General features: G+C 35.4%; 3 protein-coding genes and 1 long non-coding RNA gene across 6 annotated transcripts in view; 1 reads left to right on the top strand and 3 right to left on the bottom strand.

Annotated features, from left to right (window-relative positions):
* The window catches only part of LOC126911802 (lysosomal alpha-mannosidase-like), a 30160-nt gene extending 23477 nt beyond the window's left edge, over positions 1-6683 (bottom strand). For all 3 annotated transcript variants that reach the window (XM_050700663.1, XM_050700665.1, XM_050700664.1), the window contains exon 1: positions 6532-6683. The gene's annotated coding sequence lies outside the window, so the exon portion shown is untranslated. The remainder of the gene's footprint in view (positions 1-6531) is intronic.
* Positions 1-20653, bottom strand: part of LOC126911854 (uncharacterized) — a 115362-nt gene that overhangs the window by 23477 nt on the left and 71232 nt on the right. The gene's annotated exons all lie outside the window — the stretch shown is intronic.
* On the top strand, positions 7033-8010 carry LOC126911823 (uncharacterized). Its single transcript, XM_050700769.1, has one exon. It carries the CDS (start codon positions 7089-7091, stop codon positions 8007-8009), a length of 921 nt encoding a protein of 306 aa, XP_050556726.1. The 5' UTR covers positions 7033-7088; the 3' UTR covers position 8010.
* Positions 16073-19299, bottom strand: LOC126911810 (uncharacterized). The gene is made up of 2 exons (XM_050700723.1): positions 19150-19299; positions 16073-19070 (listed from the first exon to the last, which is right to left on the bottom strand). The coding sequence occupies exon 2, from the start codon at positions 18999-19001 to the stop codon at positions 17139-17141; it is 1863 nt and encodes a 620-aa protein (XP_050556680.1). The 5' UTR covers positions 19002-19070; positions 19150-19299; the 3' UTR covers positions 16073-17138.

Consider the following 20653-nt stretch of genomic DNA (forward strand, 5'->3'; position numbering starts at 1 on the left):
AGCTCCATCTGTGGTGGTCTGATGGCTCTTTCATCGGCACGCGCGTGTCTAGTTCTGATCAGGCAGCGAACTACCTTTGCTCGCCGTCCGTAGACCCGCACTTACGATGGCCGGAGATCGTCGCGCGATCCCCGACGACCGGAGTGTATCTCGCGACGGATGGATCGTGAGGAGGTTCGTTCTCTCACGCCTCGCCTCTTCCTTAGCTATCATGACTGCTTCGCAGAAGTCATAGTATATTTAATATGATAGTAATATGATTAATGGGGTGGACCATCATCATATAAACGATTGGGGTATACCAATAGGTTTAAAATAGGAAAGACGGCATCCCACTCTCCCTCGCTCCGTACTTACCATGGCCTAAACCAATGACTCTAATGATACCTAATGTTTACATGATAATCAGCTAATGTAATGCACATAGTTAAGTTTAAAACTACGTTAAATATTTTAACCGCAAACTATTTAACTACTTACAATAGTTAAGATAACCAAATGTATGTTTAAAATGTTCAAGTTATTTCTAATGTATCTTATCGCTTGGTTAAGTTAAGTCGAAATTACTTAACTAGTTATCGGTTAAATGTTTAGAACCCTGTAGTGCGATTCTCTAATGCAAAACATCTTTACAACAAAGAAATCATCGTTGTAACATCCGATGAAAAAAATTGTCAAAACACACCGGTAAACGAGCAGACGGTTTACCTAATGGTAAGCAATCACCGCCGCATATGGACACTCGTAACACCAGAGTCGTTACAAGTGCGTGGCTTTTGGGGATTAGGAATTTAAGGGTTCGGGAATTGGGGATTAGGAAGATTGAGCAGGTGATCCGACTACTCGTTTGCCGGCTTATACTATAAAAAAAAAACTAGCTGTTACCAGCGACTTCGTCTGCACAATTAGAATAATCATTGCAGACATATTTTTTTCTAAAATAAACTATATATTCTAAAATAAAAGTAGCCTAAGTAACAACAACTACCTTTTTTGAGGGGTCAAAATCATCCAATGACTTCTCCCTGCTTGCACGAAGCGAGAGGAAATATCAGACTCTTACTAACAAAAACCCACCCCGTCCCAACTCCTGCTTTTCAAACCGGAGCCCCGGTAACTCGCTAGCCAGTTAACAACTCCGGGTCAGTAATACAAAATGAATTCTATGTCACAGAACAAAAAACACACATTGGATTGAGTTGGCGACAAACAGGAATTTTTATAGAAAAAATGTGTGTCAACTAACTGTGACACACTAGGCGAGTCTTATGGGATCCTGGTACTATGCTGTGCTGTTTTAGTTAGCTTGCTAACCGGATAGTAAAGCTGTTAAATCAATGGGTTAAGTTTATTGTACCGTATAGAGCAACCTCTTATGACCTAATTTAAACTACATATTTGTTATCATCGAAAAAATATACAAGGCGAATATGAGTGGGACCGTCGGTAGAGGGCGCCCCAGACGTACATATAGCGACCAAATTAATTATTATGTTATCGGCTTACTCACGTATTTGTTTGACGAGGAACTCTACTAGTTTCAAGCCATGCTAGAGGCTCATATTCATGAGCAACATTCCGCGACAATCGCCGCGTCGTGTGTTTAATGTAATTATATAGCGACCAGATTGGCGATATATTAAAGGAGGGCCAAATTAAAAGTACCTTTAACCGACGAGCATGCATGAAAAGACTGAAGATAAATAAATACCTAGTTTTTGATTTGAAATTAAAAACAAAACGTTATTTCAAGTAATTTCATTAGTACTTCGACGCCTAACGAGAATTTTTATTTTATTTTTTCTTTATTTTAGTTTTACGTTAGTTTTTATTTCATTAGTAAATCAATAAAACCTACGGCCGAAGATTAAACGAAACTTCGCATTCGAGAACCGGAGTAGGCCTACAGGCTTGTATCTATATGTTTTTTCAAGTCACCTTACTAGTAGGTAGTATAAACCAGTTCTTGCTAGCGGCATTACGTGCCCGTGGGATAAAAATATAGCCTACTAACGAACCATCCCAGCTTCGTATGGGTCCAATGGTGATATATTATGCATGTATTATACATATAAACCTTCCTCTTGAATCAAAAAAACCGCACCAAAATCCGTTGTGTAGTTTTAAAGATTTAAGCGTACAAAAGGACATGGGGACAGAGAAAGCTACTTTGTTTTATACTATGTAATGATGATATGCTATCCCAATTTTGCAATGTTAGCAATTAAAGAGTTGTTGGGGAGTTGGGGATTGAGAAGATTGAGAAGATTTGGACCAAGAGCCCAGCCCTGCCAGACATTACTTATTTTCTGAAAGACAAAACATGGAATACCTGTAAATCGGCCGTCTATCCAACTTAGCTGGTACGCAGGCGTTCAAGCTACTCGGTATCCCATGTTTTGTCTTTCAGAAAATAAGTGATGTCTGGCAGGGCTGGGCTCTTACTCTAAATGGGAAGTAGGCTAATCGGGCCTCCGGTAGCCACACTCACACAACGCAAGCGTTGTTTCACGTCGGTATTCTGCTCGGCCGTGGTATCACTCCGGTCGAACCGGCCTAGCAGTGTCGAAGCATTGCTATACCATGCACTTAAAGATAATTTATAAATGGTTATTATGCAAAGAAAGGATGGATGAAACCAGATTTACGAAAGAAAACAACAAGGCGAATATGAGTGGGGCCGTCGGTAGAGGGCGCCCCAGACGGTCATATAGCGACCAGATTGGCGATATATTAAAAAAGGGCCAAATTAAAAGTACCCTTAACCGACGAGCATGCATGAAAAGACTGATGACTGTTGATAAAGCGGAAGAGGTGTGTAAGAACCGTGGCAATTGACGTTCCGTTGTCTCTGTCTATGGGAGACAGGCATGAAGTTATGTATGTGTATGTAATCTCCCCTGTCTTAGTTTGTGTGTATGTTTGTTACTGGATTACGTCAAAACGGCTTGAGGGATCGGGATGAAATTTGTGAACAGCGATTAGTTAGTAATGGTCTGCATGAGGTAAATTTTATCGCGAAAACACGAGCCATGCCGCTGGTAGATACTAGTTTCATTATAAATGGTTATTATGCAAACTGTTTACACTTAAACTGCAGTTATGAAATGTATTTAAGATAACTGATAAGTTAAAGATTAACTCAAGTGTTTATTGACCTAAATCTATCAAATATATCGTAAACAAATAGATAAGTACATAATTACAACACACACACACACACACAACGTCACGCCTTTTATCCCCGAAGGGGTAGGCAAAGGTGCACATTACGGCACGTAATGCCGCTATACAATGTACACCCACTTTTCACAATTTGTGTTATAAGTCCTATGTTATAGGGGGTGAGCCTATTGTCATATACTGGACACATTTCCAAACTCCGTGCTTTGAAGACACCGAGGTTTTTTTATGGAACAAGCCGACGAACGAGCAGACGTATCACCTGATGGTAAGCAATCGCTGCCGCCTATGGACACTTGAAACACCAGAGGCGTTACAAGTGCTTTGCTGGTCTTTTGGGGGTTGGGAATTTAAGTGTTGTTGGGGAATCGGGGATTGGGAAGATTGGGAACGAAGTTATACCCATCAGGAAACACAGACTCGTCAAATGTAAAACAAACTTGTACTTCAGTCGTATTCCTACAGTTACGGATTTGTTTATAAACATATGAATGTATGTCTAGTAAAAGGATGTTTACATTAAAACTAAAATGTAATTATGTAATCCTACAATGACTAGAAATAACAGAAAACAATCGTTCATTACTATTGTAGGAAGATAAACAAATAACATTACAAATGATATAACAGTATCAAGATGAAACAATAAATATATTGCCGCATAATGATTGATAAATCGATGCTGCCATCCCCCATGACGCGATCTCCGGCCACCGTAAGTCCGGTTCTGAAGGCAAGATACCCTTGCTCCCTTTTAGGGGTTAGGAATTTAAGGGTTGTTCTTGCGGGGATTGGGAAGGAGGTAATTGGGCTTCCGGCACAGAATAACCTCCGGTAACCTCACTCACACAACGCAAATTCTTTCACGTCGGATTTCTGTGAGGCCGTGGTATCAATACGGTCGAGCCGACCCAGCAGTGCCGAAACATGGCTCTCCCACACTTGAAATGAATATGAAATGCCTATTTAAAAAAAAATCCTAGTTATAATATGACATCGTTAATCATTTTAATCACAGAAGGATTGTAAACTATCTTACTTAAAGTATTCTTTGTATTTGATACTAACTTACTTTACTTTAATACTAATAATAAATGTATTATTTATGTTTCAATGCTACTCTTCTCACGGGAAAAGTAGGTAATGCATCTTAACTATAAGCTCATACATTTTTTAATGAAAAACACTGCCCCACGCTAGGATTTTCCCTAGCCGTCGCGAAAGACACTCCAGGCGTCGGGGATCATGCAACGATCTCCGGCCACCGTAAGTGTGGGTCTGCGGACGGCGAGCAAGGGTAGCTCACCGCCCGACCAGAACCAGACCCGTGTGTACTCAAAGAGCCATCAGACCACCACAGATTGGGCCCAGTTGGGCTGATACCTGATCCGATGCCGCGGACTACCTAGCTGTTTAACGAGGCTCTGGCTCGAAAAGCAGGAGTAGGAACGGGGTGGCTTTTAGCCATTAAGAGTCTGACACTCCCTCTCGCCTCGGCCGAGACGGGAGAACACATTGAAAGATATTAAATAAACACTAGGGTTATCCCCTTTACCGTTGGTGCGTTTTGAAACAAACAAGTTCAGATAAAGAGTTATATATCCATGTACTGCATCTGCGCCACGCTGTAGCTGTGCAAACCGTACAGCCTCTGTTACCAATGACCTAGGCACTGCGCATTCCAGGCACCTTCGATTATCGCAAGGAACAACTCTTTGTGTGATCCCCAAATTGTTGTTTCGGGTCTGTGTGTCATGTGTATGTGAACTTGTATGTTTGTAAACGCACACACGACACAGGAGGAAATTCTAATGTGGGGCAACGTTTAAATTAAACAATATAGTTAAGTTTACTATCAAAATCGGACCACTCCTTCCAGAAATTAGAACGTTCAAACAAACAAACTATTATTTATTTACCTACGTCATTATAACTAGTTAACAAAAACTGCCACTTTCTGTTTGTCGTCTGTGTGCGATAAACTCGTTAACGGCTGGACCTATTACGATAAGGTTTTAACTAATGAGTAGAGTCATTTATGAGCTATATTTTTAGTACTGTATAACTAAATACAAATGCAATTTGCTGTGTAGTGATTACAGAGTAGAATGCACCACCTCTACTCTTCAAACGGATGTCGTATACCCGACTAAGACACTACACGTTAAACAGAGACCGTGCAGCAGCGCTCTCTGATAAACCTGAACCTTTTACACTGCGATCTCCAACCCGCCTGCCTGCGGAGATTATGGCAATTCCTCTTATGGTATTGAAATTATAAGCCCAGGTTTCCTCACGATGTTTTCCTTCACCGTTTGTCAGTGGTGTCTAAATAATCTTAGAAAGTACATGTAACTCGGAATAAGACCTTTTGACCTAAGCTAATTACTGCGTCACTATGACTACATAATATAAAACAAAGTCGCTTTCTGCCGTCTGTGTGTCTGTATGCTCTTTTGAAGGGGGAAAATCAACCAATGACTTCTCCCGCCTTGGGCGAGGCGAGAGGGAGTATCAGTCTCTTACTGACTAAAAACCACCCCGTTCCTACTCCTGCTTTTCGAACCGGAGCCCCGGTAACCCGGTAGTCAGTCCGCAGCTCATTTATGTATGCTTAGATCTTAAAAATTACGCAACAGATTTTGATGGTATTCTTTTTAATAGATAGAGTGATTCAAGAGGAATGTTTATACATACTACACCACGCATACGAAGCCACGGGTGGAAAGCATAGCATAGCATTTTATTATAATTTATAATCTATAACATAAAAATAAGTCGGGTTTTCCTTCCTGACGCTATAACTCCAGAACGCACGAACCGATTTTCGCGGTTTTGCATTCGTTGGAAAGGTCTCGGGCTCTGTGAGGTTTATAGCAAAGAAAAATTAAGAGAAAAGCAGGAAAACAGGGAAAATCATTGGTGGCGAAACGGAGTTCGCCGGGTTTGCTAGTAATACTATAAGGACGATATATTTGATTATTTTTGCTTCGTAACTAAAAAACGGATTTCAAAAATTCTTTTACCGTTCTAAAGATTACTTTTCCGGGAGTAACATAGGCTTCTCTTTTAACCCAATACCACTAGAGGAAAAGGATTTACGTCTTTAAAATATCAGCAGCGGAAACCGGAGTACAATATTTATTTATCATACTTGCAACTAACAAAAACAACATAAGAGGAAAAATTATGCAATTAATTAACAGCAGTTTATGACTAACTCTGCAAAAAATATATAACAAGCTGTGCTAACAGTACTGAATTGAAATACATACGATTTAAAATTACCTATCGTATACTGGTAAACTTATCCTTAATTACTACTATTTTAAAGTAAAGAATACTCACGGAATAATCTCGTGTGCCTCTACATGTATTACCCCAACACGAAACGAAGTATAATATATTATTAAATACGATTTTTTTATTGTTTTGCTCACAACCGCGCCGCGGCTTATACAAAATCAAACTAGCAAAATTATCAAAACAATTTGACTGACTGACTTATGTCAGTCTGACTGACATTTCAATGGTAATTTTAGTTCATTCGTTCTTTAGTTCAGTGTAGTCTCGACATGAGTAACTATAAAATTCAATCGTTAATTTCTTTAAATCGTTGACTAAATATTTATAATTGCTTCTCAATGTAGTTAAATATAACAAATGATATTACATTGATTATAATTAGGACTAATGTTAAATATAACACATACTATTTTGTAATCGATACTGAAGTTGATTGATTTATCGATTGTGATTGTTATGAATCTTGGTTCCACATCTCTATTAATGTCAAAAATTGACATTGACATTTACTGTGTTTATTTTGAATTTACCAGTTTATTGTTTTATTCATTAAAGTTATCAAAGAATTCAAATAAAACACAATTTACGCCTCCAAAACAATGTCTCATATTTGGATATTTGCACCTGAGTCTCAATCGTTACTTCAGCGCTGTTTAAATGCCGCCTCACCGCCAGATCCCAGCAATAAATGGTTACAAACATTCGGTCCACAAAACTTAGATTTAATTAATAAAACTAATGACACTATCATCGTAGCCGACTCTCCAGAGAATGATCCCGTATCTGAGACACAAGAAAACGTAGATGACAACCTCACAATTGATATAGAACAGTTTCTAGATCCCGATGTTGACATACTCTTAAAGATCGACGATTTAGTTGAAAAATGTCTTAAAACACCTAAAATACTCGTCAAACTTGCTGAAACCTTACCTACAAGTGTAGCTGAGAAGTTTATAGAACATATTATAACCGCTGAAGAACTGAAAACTGACTTTTTACAAATATTTTATAAGTATTTCATACCCACTTATATTAAGCGAGAAAACTCAAGATTTTGCACCAATATCCTGTTAAAAACACATGCTAAATATCCTCATTTACTCAAAATTACATTGAAAATTATCTTAAAAGATGTAGAAATAGAAAATAATGTAATAAATGACTTTTTTACCAACTCAAATAGTGATGAACTAACAAAGTTACTAGAATTCATTTCAGATGTAGATTTTAGCCCAGAGCAGTACACACATAACTTGTTTAGTATATATACAGCTTATAAATCATGTACAAAGACAGAGAACATACAAAATTATATGTTTACTCTACTCAAACATTGTAACAACTTCAGCTCGAGCGATAAGAATTATGGTAAACTTATGTTAGCTTTTTTACAGCAAGAAAAAGGTTTGAAAAAGAATATTGATGTATTGTTATTAGAAGAACTTGTAGAAAGACATAAGACTCCTTTTAAAAGACCTTGTTTGTCTATATTAAATGAAATAAAGGGTAATAAGTAATTGTTTTTGTTTCATTTCTCGATATCTTTTGCAAACTCTTTATAACTTGATTTAAAGTGCTATTCCACCAGAGATGTGCTATGCTATGTTGCTGTGGATGCGTTTGGCTTCTACCAATCATTTACACTGGTACACATAGCTTAGGTAGCACTGGTGGAAACTGTGCTTAGCTAAAGCTATGTTTTATATATTATATGGAAAGATGTGTGCTATGGATAGCTTTCCTTCTATTGATATATCTCATACTCGAGCTATGCATCTTCCTCGCACAGCTACATAGCTTAGTATCAGTGGAAACAGTCACATAGTTTCACAGCTTAGCTATTATATCTTCGTAGCATTGCTACATAGCACATCTCTAGTAGAAAAACACCCTTAAACTTCAAAAAGAACAGCATTAGCAAGTTTAAAAGCTAGTCAGTTATCTATAATATAAAAATAATTCGGGTTTTCCTTCCTAACGCTATAACTCCAGAACGCACGAACCGATTTCCACGGTTTTGCATTCGTTGGAAAGGTCTCGGGCTCCGTGAGGTTTATAGCAAAGAAAATTCAGGAAACAATTAATATTGGTAGCGAAACGAAGTTCGCCGAGTTTACTATAGTATTATAAAACTCAATGGTCTCCCGACCACGAGTTATCAAAAAATTCAGTTTTTAATCAGTTTAAAACCTTAATTAAATCATACACAGTCGGGCCGCGCGCCCTAACCAAACGCGTGTAACGAAACCATAGCGCGATTCAGGAAATGTACGGAATTGTACAACGCCATCTATCGAGCACACATGTAGTCTTGTTTATTTAGATGCGCTGATTGTTTTTATTTTTTAACCGACTTCAAAAAGCTGTGATATTCTTAATTTAAGTTATTAATAAAAATAAAATACTTACCATAAAAAAAAACTGTTAAAAAACCAAGTTTGGCACCTCAGTTTTTCTACCATAAAAAGTTGTGAGGTCCAAGTCGGTTATTTTATTTAGTCCCTACTTAAGAGACCTCTTGTGTAAATTGTTATCATATAAATACTACATTTATTTTACGGCTTCAGACGTAAAAAATTTAATGTTGTTGTGTTGATATTGGACAATGGTACCTAAACTCGAGAATTTCTATATCTTTTCATCTTGGCTTTTGATTTTTTTTTTAATATTTGTTTAGTATTTAATTTCTACTCACCTCACGATCCAATCATATTTAGGAATTAGGAATGACTAGACATAGCTCTTACGCTTACCTCACTACTCTCAAATTTTGAGTTTAAAAAAAAACGATGCCCCACACTAGGATTTTCTCCTGTGTCGTGTGTGCGTTTACAAACATAAAAGTTTTCATAAACATCACACTCCGACCCGAAACAACAATTTATGGATCAAACAGAGTTGTTCCGTGCGGGAATCGAACCCGCTACACGTTGCGCGACAGCCTTGTCACCGCGCCATCCGTGCAGTCATGTTTATATTTTGCATTCAACTCGCTGCACTTGTAAATCCTCTAGTTTTGTATGGGCATCGGCGATTCCTTACTCACTCTATACAGGAGTAGGAACAGGGTGGTTTTTAGTCAGTAAGAGTCTGACACTCTCGTCTTACACAACGCGGGAGATATCATTAGATGATTTTTCTCTTAAGAAAAAGGGGGTGAAAAAATGAAACTCCAAAGAAATATATTTCCAAAACGGTATATTATTTAATCAGTCGAAAATGGTTTAATTTAATACCCGAAAGGTTTCATGACAACATCAAGAATACAACAGAACAAATTGTAGATTATAGAAATATTTTGAACAACAAAAAATCATCTGACATTACGACAATTGCAAAAAAAATATGGCCGCTCAAACTCTAGTCGTGTAAAAGTTAAATTATCAAGAAAAAACACATTGGTCTTGGTATAGCACTTTATAAATCTGGATTTTAACATGAAATTAATTCTAAGTGTCAATTTGGAAAATAATTTTGAAAATATTGCTTAGAATAAAATAGTAGTATAATTTACACTGCCACTATTTGTTAGTAATTAGGCTTCCTTAATAGGAAAATTGGAATTTAGTATTTTTAGACAAATCTATTCAAACGCCGTAGTTACTCATTTAATGGTTACTTAACCCAGTTCTTAGCAATTGTTTTCGGAACAAAATCGTTACTAAGGAATAGTTTTAAGTAATCATTAAATGTCTCTGAGTATGGCAGTAAGAAAGATGTTACAAAATATGACATGTAATTGTTTTAACATTTTTATTGGCATCAAGTTATTTATGGACAAAAAAAATACCAAAAATATCGAAATCTATTATTTAAAAATAAGTCGGGTTTTCCATCCTGACGCTATAACTCCAGAACGCGCGAACCGATTTCCACGGTTTTGCATTCGTTAGAAAGGTCTCGGGCTCGGCTAGGTTTATAACAAAGAAAATTCAAGAAAATTTCAAGAGTAAAGCAGGAAAATGGGAGTTTGTCGGAGTTTGCTAATATTTCTATAATCTACAACTGCCGCATATATTGATATGAACACGTTTTTGGATCACAGATTATACTCAAAAGGCCATTGCGTGTGAGGATTTTCGAAAAACAATTGTTTCTTTAATAAAATCATTCAAAACATCGATTCAAAACAATACAAGATGCAATATAATATGGCTATTAAACCTGATTTTTTGAGAAAAATGTAATTCGTTTTATTTTCCATCGTCGCCGGTAAAAAGTTTAATTATTTTTTTATAATAAGTTTTTCGAAACTCCTCACACAAATTAATTCCAACAACTATTTTTTTAACAATGAATTTTTACAATTAACAGCATTTTATAAATCACAGTTTAGCACAATATTACAAATTATCAGTTAATCAGTTCTAATCGTCTATGGAACACATTTCGCCTCATTTTGCAAAGTTACCACCAGTGTAACGTGACCCGTCTGAAGCTAACTTCACGTATATCTCCATCTCTGTCACTCGTTACTGTTCCTGTATATTGGCGTCTCGCTCTTTAGTAGTATAGACAACTTCAGACAGGTCTAGTTACGTTGGTGTTGTTAATGTAGTAGAGTGATGATATTTATTATGATTTGCGAGAAGAATGAATGTTCTAAACATATTTGAAACACTAGTATTATGAAATTGACAAGATTTTGAATTAATATTATTAATTTTGTATCCCAATTACTTTCAGATTAGTAGAAACAGATAGTCAACACATAATTTAAAAAAAAAATGTTTTTTTAGTAACTATTGTGAGACATAATAAATTAACTAAAAATCACGGTTTACTCACGTACATTAATGGAGAAAAGCTCTACTAGTTTCGAGTCACAGCGAGAGCCCATAGAGGGCCCACAGCTGTCGCCGCTACTCAGGAGGAAGAGTCCCTCTATGACTCAAAACTGGTAGAGCTTTTCACAGATTTACGTGCGCAACCCGCTGTTTTTAGTTAAAAAATCTCGTTCTCTCTTCATAATCTACACTATTGAAACGATTTATTAAATGAATAAATAATTAATGCTGTTTTAGATCCTAAGTAAGCAATGATATGGTGTGTCAATGTCAATATTAAGCATGTATTATCAATCGATCGATGCTGGTCGCTGATAGAGGTCGGTAGATTTATTACATTCCGTCTGGAATCTATCGATCGCCATCGACCAATCCATTCCACCATCAATCGGTAGTATCTATCGGCTATCGATCGATTGGTGTGGTAGAAACTATCTATCGACGTCGACCAGTCCATTCCACCATCGATCGACGGTATCTATCGACTACCGATCGATTGGTGTGGTAACACCCTTAAGCCAGGACAAGATTCGTATGAGAGTTACATGAATAATATTTTTTTGAACATCGACGCCTAATTAGGAGCAAAATTATCACAGTATTGGCTACAAATACATATTTAAATAATGAGATGACTTAATAATTGACACGTATACATAATAAGAGATATCGACACAGAATCGATGCTAAATGATACAGAATTACGATTTATGAGTAAAATATTGGTTGAGTAGACACTTGGGTAGATTGTATAGGAGCTAAAGATATCAAAAACTATTGCTTTTTTTCTCTGTTACCTCGAAAAAACAGATGTAAGATCAAAAATCAAGACATTTTTTGTTATTTTCAATGATATTTTTAGTATTTTGAAGAAGGGTATCATAGGTGATGATTGTTAATGAAAAATATTACAATTTCAATATGAATTGACGTTACAAGACGTCAGAATCCACCATTTTGTTTACAATGACGTAAAATTACGCGGGAAAGTCAGCCATATTGATTTTAAACTGCAGAAATGACAAATATTGAATTGAAATGGATCTACCCAAAAGAATCATTCACCATTGTTGATATTAATTGCTGATACATTAAACGTTACATAAGTTTATATACTTGCTTAGCAATTTAAATTATTTACATGTCCTAACGAACTGCTAGTCATTAATAGATAGGTACGTTGAAAAACAGAGAAAATAAATTAAATATTTTGATAATGGATCTTAGAAATTAGTAAGTTTATAAGAAAACCGGTAAACGAGCAGACGGATCACCTGATGGTAAGCAATCGCCGCCGCTCATGGACACCCGAAACGTTACAAGTGCGTGGGACTTTTGGGAGTAATGAATTTAAGAGTTGTTGGGGAATCAGGGTTTGGGAAAATTGGGCCTCCGGCAACCTCACTCACACAACGAAACACGACGCAAGCATTGTTTCACGTCGGTTTGGCGGTGAGGCCGTGGTATCACTCCGGTCGAGCCGGCACAGCAGTACCTGCCAGCCTTTGGACGTTAGGAATTTCATTTTCCCTATTTTTTTTAGTTTGATTTTAGATTTTTTGTAGTAAGACATGTAAATAATTTAAACTGTAGGTATTACATTACAATATAATACTTAAATTAAGCATACGTATGTACTTAAACCCACTACATAAGACATTAAACGAGTATCTACGATTATTTATTTACTTTTTTTTCATTCATTTTTTAACTTTATCTTAAATGCTAAAGATTACACGAGTTTTGGTTAAATTAATTTAAATTTAAATTTTATTCGTGAAAGTTTAAAATATTTTAATTTTTTCAAACTGTTTAGTTTTTTCTTTTATTAAAATTTAATTTTGTTTATTGTTGTGCAGTTTTTTTTAACTCTGTCAGTTAGTGCCGAAAATACATTTTTGTGTCTAATCTTATGTTTTTTTGTTTAAAAACCTGTGAAAGAGTCAAAACCGAAATTATAGAGCATAAAAATAATTTAAAATTCGTAAATTGTTACACCTAAAACAGCTGAGCAATTATTGATAGATTTTTGGCACTTTAATAGACGGAATTTATACTATGGACATTTTTTTAATACTACGTTTTTGTTAATTACCAAATAATTTTATGAGTTGTTTTCACTCAACTGTATACCTAATCAATTTGAAAGTTTAAAAACTAATGATTTGTTTAGAATCACTAATGAATATGTTCACAGATTGACAAAGCTTTGGTCCAGAAGTCTTATTTATTGATTTTTTTAACTCTTCCACAAGTTTAAAATTTGTAAACAAATATCTCAGTTCCTATATCATACGTATTATGTGGTTATTAAATCTAAATGTACCATGTATAGTATGCCGCTTAAATTTAAATACGCGATTACACATATTTAATATTAGGTAATTAGGTATAATAATCCTACATTAATTACTCCTAGTTAAAATAAACATAGGCGGCTGGCGAGATGGTTTAAAAATTTAAAAATTACTACAAAAAAAATCGAGTAAAAATAAGAAAAAATAAACGTGATTTTTTATTAAAAAAAAAATTAAAATTTCTTTAGAAGTTAAAAAGAAACATTATTATCACAGTTTAAAAATTTAAAATTTCCGAAAAAATCAGCCAAATCTAATTTGACTGTTAAACGGGTGGGGTTTACACCATTTTTTTTGGTTTTGTATAAAATTCACTGTATCCGGACGTAATCTTAGAATCTGGGCTGATACTGAGAATTTCGAAAACTATACATATTTTGCAAGGCTCGAGAACACAACCTATTAAACCTCGTGAACTAGTCGAGTTTGCAACCAATTGACTATCGGAGCAATCTGTTACCGCCATACTTAAGTCATTTAATGGTTACTCAACCCAGTCCTTTTTTTAAGTAAGCCAGAATCTACTATAGTCCCAGGGACATGAATGACTGTCTTAGATCCCGCAACGAAATAAATCAGAAGATATTATTAGAGGAGAATAAATGAAAACGATAGTTTCCACTTCCCTCGGTGAATTTAATGCAGGAGACAGATTGACTGAGGCCTAAAGGCACAAAAAGATATTATACACTAAAAGATATGATAGGCACAACTGGGAGAAGCCCAGTCGCCAAGCATCACGGAAATTTGAATTAAAAAAAAAATGGCCAGTAAATTAACCCAGTCCTAAGCAATTGTTTTGGGAACAAAATCGTTACTAAGGAATAGTTTAAGTAATCATTAAATGTCTTTCAGTACGGTATTGAGACTGTCTCAAGAAGTAAGGGTAGATTTTTCTTATTTTTACTAATTTTCATTAAATTATTATTATTTTTTCGTGGATAAAAACGTGTTTCGTTTTGGAATTAATGGCAAATAATCAGTCTTTAGGATTTCCTTTCTAAATTGAGGCATTTCGAGATCAGTAAAACATGCTATTGACTACATAATAATGCATTTTTGTACTTGAGAAGGAATTAAACACACGATTCGACTTTTTATACAAAGAAAACAAACAAGAACATGTATTTTTTGGTTTTTGAATATTTTGTAAAATTTTATAGCATAAATAAATACATTGAAAATAAAAGCAATATATTTTGAAATAAAACCATGAAAAATAATAAGAAACGTCATGCCTTTAATCCCCGAAGGCGCAAGCAGAGGTGCACATTGCGACACGTAATGCCGCTATACAATGTGGGCACCCCCACTTTTCACCATTTGTGTTATAAGTCCCATGTAATATAATAATGAGCGTGTTATATTTAACTTAAAAAAATCCCATAAAATTATGTAAAAATGGTCTATAATTCCTTCCCAAGTACAAAATATGAGTTAAAATCTATTTTTTTAATCTTACCAAACTATTTTATTTCAGTTTATGCGCTAAATGACTTTCAGTCCAGGTATTTTTTTAAACTTTTGAAGTTAATTTCGTTTAAAATAAAAACAATTTCGATCAGCTATAAAAATCAATCAGCTATGTATATAAAAATCAACACAATTTAAAATCGAATCAACAAAGTTTAAAAAATAAAATTTAAAATTTTTAAAATTGCTTTGGACTTTTAACGTGATAACTATCTTCGTTTATAATTGATTTAATGGATTTTAAGTCCTATTGCAAAAATAATAAGGATGATGGGGTGAAAGCAGACATAATTTGCACAATTAGCTAATATAGCTTCTATCTTAAAGCGAATAGAACTCAAAATCGACCAACCAACTACAAATTCAGAATTGTAACACATCAATTTGAAAAAAAGTGACAAAACATAGTTTCAAATAAAAAAACAAAGAAAAATCAGTCTACAACGTTTGCAAAGTTCGTATTTTCAATTTCCCTAAACTTATAAATTAATTTTAAACTTATAATTAGGATTATAATCGAGGCGTTAGGTATAAATGTGCTTACGATTATCAATTAATTGGTTAACTAATTAAATTATGAAAGAGCTAATAGTAATGCTAATTAAAAGAAAAAACATGTAAAAAGTCTTCTAGTAACACCCTGTTTTTGAAATTATGTTTTCCTGTTGTCGTTTCGATTTTTCGTTAAAAGTTTAAAAAAGTTTCAAACTATTTTAAATGTCTTTTTCTGTTAGTGTTTGTTAATAATTTAGTAGGTAGATGCGAAAATTAGTATGTTAATAATTAATAATTTGATATTAGTTGAATTATTATACACAAAAAGCTATAGAGGTCTAAGGCCGGTATTTAAAAAAATACTCAAAGTTGAGATCTCTTCTCGAGTATATTTAGAAAGGGATGCAAATACCTTCAGATATGTGCGTCCCTTTCCAACTGTGGTTGAGCACATCTGTGCTCAACAATAGTATATCTATACTGCTTGAGTTATTGGCTGTTTCACAAAGTGTAAGTTTGGCTGATACATATAATATTTTGAGTCATTTCAAAATAATAATAGATAAAAATACTAACGCATTCTTATTGGCCTGCCCTCTATGCTAAAGTGTATAAACAATAAATGAAATTGTTACGTTATTAAGAACAAAAACGAGTTTTTTAAACAGTTTACAAGACAAAAAAGATTGTTTTTAGAACTTAAGACAGGATATTTGCCATGATCACGGATGAATTCCGCTCTGGCGCTTGCAACAGTGCCGAAATATCGGAAATTCATAGACATAAAATAAATGAACATGGTAAATATCCCGTCTCAAGTTCTAATGATAGGATTAGTGACCATGTCAGTTTAATAACAAAAAAGATTTTAGAGAAAAATACAGAAACAAGAAACGCGAAGTCAAAATTGTTAACTTCTAACGAAAAATCGAAAAAACTAGAGAAACATGGATTTTTACATATCATTATTATTTCACTAAAACTGTGACAATGGACATTGCTGAACACAATATTAGGTATTGCACTACTTGGATCCAAAAGCACCCTTCCATCAAAATTCCCCTTGGCTAATAAATTCATAAAATACATAAAAATTGAAAAAAAAAACCCACGAAAATTAATGTCGATTTTTGTAAACGCACAAAAAAGACAGGAGAGTAAATACGAAAAAATTAAAAAAAACAGATCTCATTCACTTGTAAAAAAATATAACAGAAAAAATTAGTTAAAAAAATGAGTTTTTTTTTTTAATAAATGTCATTCCTACACTAACTACATACAAAAATTATTTTTAAAAGCGAAAGAGCTTTCTTTTTCGACAATTTTCACACAAAAATCACACTTAAAAACATCGCCAGCGATTTAAAACACAAAAAAATTGCATAGCAAGACAAGATAACAGAGCCCTTTCGCTTTTAACTGCTAAACCAAACGCATGCATATTCGTTATTCAAAGTCGTTTAGAAAGAGAGAGAGAGAGAAAGAACTGATCTATAGAAGAAAAGAGATAAAAGATACATCACCTATAGCATTTTTAATCAAACATTTCATACATCTTCTCTCTGCGGTCTGCATGCGTTTCATCGCTGCAATGTGCCATTAGTACGGACTCACCAACGATCGGATTCTCAAAGCATAACGAACAGGCATACACAGCATCTCCGAAGCAAACTATCTTGTTATCATCTCGGTACATAGTCATTGGGTTCAGGACCGTACTGGGCTGGATCTCTTTTCCACCAGCCACACACTTCTTGATGTAGACACTCTTATACAAGAAATGAATCTTCTCACAATGTGTTTGGCTCAAAATATGCTTCAGAAGCCCATCTTCTTCAACTTCTGTAGTAGAACAAGCTGGGCAGAAGAACGTGATGGAATTCTTGCATTCATCATTCTCCGGTTCACTCCGGATCTGTATGCTGTGGACTTGTACGTAGAATGTTATGCGTTCGATGGCCGGTTTTTGCTGTAGAGTGTTGAATAGCGTTGAGTCTTCGAAACTGTTGTAGCTGATCACTTGGTCTAGGGACTCGGAGAAGGCAGACAGTGTGGTCGAATCTAAGCTGAAGTTTCCGATGGAAGACGTAATGGATTGGTTGGACATGCTATCCTTTGTCACCAAACCGGAGTCCGATTGGCTGATGGAATGGTTATGGCACTGGCAGGAGCATTTGTGATCAGACTCATCGTTGCTATGCTCTAAATGGGTGTCTGTCTCATCAGACTCAGTCTCTTTGAAGAGATTCAGGAAGGCATCTCGGTAATCTGGGAAATCAAAGTGTTTGATGCGCTTCTTATTAGTAACTTTCCCGGTTTTGTGTAAACGCTTGCCTTTGTGAAGGTCGAATGTGATGCTGCGGCGGAACATAGCCTTGGGCTTCACTTCCTCCTGCAAGTAGGTCCCAACAAAAGTATCCAAGGAGTGTCGCAGATCAAGCATTTGTTTCCGGAACTTGTACTTCGTTTCATCATCCTCCTTGTCTATCACAAAGTTCCAGGACTCCACCGGGCTGTCACGGTCCCCATGATTGATGTATGTAACTTGACCAAACATCTTCGGTATCTCAGATAGGTCCGTACCAGGTAACATAGTCACAAAAGACCTGCAGGTGAATATTTTGGCAACTTCAATGTGGAATTGGAATTCCGCAAGCAATTTCCGCAGAACACATTCAATTTTCTCCAACTTCATCTGGTAGCTTAGTAACAAGGAGACTCGTTCTTCTTCGTTCCTTTCTAGTTCGACATCACCGAAGGATTCAGGAGTACCAGTACGCACCAACTGGTTATCACTGGTCGTATCAACCTTACGGCACATTTTGACCCTTGATTTCTTGTCTTCTTTACCCGAAAGGTCCGTGTCGGAGCATTCGGATAGAGATTCAATATCTAACTCCTCATCGGACTCCGTTGATATGTCAAACTCGAAAGACTGGCTGAAGTTAAGCTGTTTAAACCTTTGACTGAAGAGATTAGCGCTCTGGCAGTCTAAAGAGATATGTGGGGGTGTATTTTCGTTGTGCTGGCGGTCTCCTTGGTACAAAGACTCGTTCATGGAGCGACTGGCTTGTTTGATATCTATTTTCAAACTGCGGCTTTTAGGTTTGCGGCCTCTAGTGCTCACCTCGTCTATATTAAGGAGGTCGGTATCAGACAGCGACCCTTTCTTCGCTGCGAAGTTTTTGACTGATGTTGGAAGCTTCAAACTTGTTGCATGGGGTTTCGACGTAGAATCTGGCTCGATAGACACAAATTCTATGGTCTGCGACGACTCAGGCCTTGAAGAAGAAATTGCTACGCTTTCGTCCACTGGGTGCTCATTGGATTGACTCTGTTCACCAGATTTCGAAAAATAAGATATGTTTGAAAACATTTTACGTATTGAAAACGCCATTTTGCCAGCGTTTCTGTTGTTCTCGACGGCAATTAGAAAGTTTCTCCAGTTTATCGTTGATTAATCTACCTGTCGGACAATTAGACGCGAATTAATTATTTTCGCTAACAAAGAAAATTGTTTTAGTGAATGAATAAATATATTTTACCTTTCTCAATTCCTCGCGGCTCGTTCAACACATAATTTTACGCTTATATCATATTTGGACAGTTTTACACATTTTCTTATTATGATTACCCTCAGATTACGACGAAATTATAAATATTTTGACTAAACAAAAAATCTGATTGACAATTTGTTGAACTTCTCTGTGTATAGCTCAATCAATTTAAGTTGTATATTGAATTTATACTTATATAGTCACCATTGGCGCTAGTAGTCATACAAAATACAAGGGAAGAGTAAAATAAAGCGATTTTTTTAAGAACTTCTATTTTTGGTACGGTAATACGTCAATATTAATGTTTCTAGCTCTCTACAAGTAAATACTACGGTAGAAATAAGACTTGTTGCTTATATTCTGATTGTATGAAATTCTAATGAGATAAATATAAAGTTTCACATATCCAATTAATGACAGTAAAGTTTAAGTTTTCCAACAGACAAACTGTATAGTTTTGTTGGATTATACTCTAGATTATAATTTATACCCTGTACCTTTCTCAATAAATAGTAATTTAATTTGTATTGGTTAAAAACAATAGTCAAATATGAATTTCTACCAAAATACTATTGCTACAAATAACGAAACCATATCTGCGTAAATTGGAACAAAGGCAGCTGTCAAAATACAAAACAAAAATAAAAAAAAAACAATCTGTCATTTTATCAGATCCACGATTTGACATCAACACGATTTTCATAACAAAATTTTGTTAAAAATTCGCAGTAAATGCGATAGAAAAACAATATGAAACCGACAATAGATATTGACGCGTTACGTACGGAACACGAATCTGACGAGCAATGGGAAGTGAGGCGGAATTTCATGGAGGAACATAAAGATGATTTCGAGGAGGGAGAACTCATTACACTAGCGCAATTGTTTACTAATATTGAGTTTTTGGGATGTCGGTACGCAAAAATATAACGATAAAAATTATAATTACTTATATACTAGACTCTTTGCCTTTTTTAAATCATTTAAAACTTTCACACTACAATTTTAGGGCTATAAGTAAGAATAGGGTAGTTTCCAAAATCATGTTTTAGGCAATATGTTACAAACAAAAGACTGATGACTGATGTTCAGTGTGCACTGTGATAAACCAAATGGGTGCTGCCCAGTGATATTATAAATAAAAAGATGTAGATAGGTTATCATATCTCAGAAAGTGGCCCATTAAAATGTGGACGATTGGCAATGTGTGAGTAGTATGGGACCGCTAGATGGAACATAGAGAGGGGCGCGGCTTGTAACGTCCCGCGCTACCCATACAGTGTCACGCGTTATGTTTAACCCGGCGTCATTGTGGTAGGAAAAAGATACATGAGCGTTGAGGTGGTTCAACATGACCCGTATATTAAAATTGGGATATTATCATAGTTATGGAGTATATTCAAAAACTATGTTATTATCCAATCATAAGGCTATTTAGTTATTGAAAATAAAAAAAGAAAATAATATTTAAGAAATGTTTAATAAGGTTTAA

Source organism: Spodoptera frugiperda, chromosome 19 (assembly GCF_023101765.2).
Source record: "Spodoptera frugiperda isolate SF20-4 chromosome 19, AGI-APGP_CSIRO_Sfru_2.0, whole genome shotgun sequence".
In the NCBI taxonomy this organism is placed as follows: domain Eukaryota; kingdom Metazoa; phylum Arthropoda; class Insecta; order Lepidoptera; family Noctuidae; genus Spodoptera; species Spodoptera frugiperda.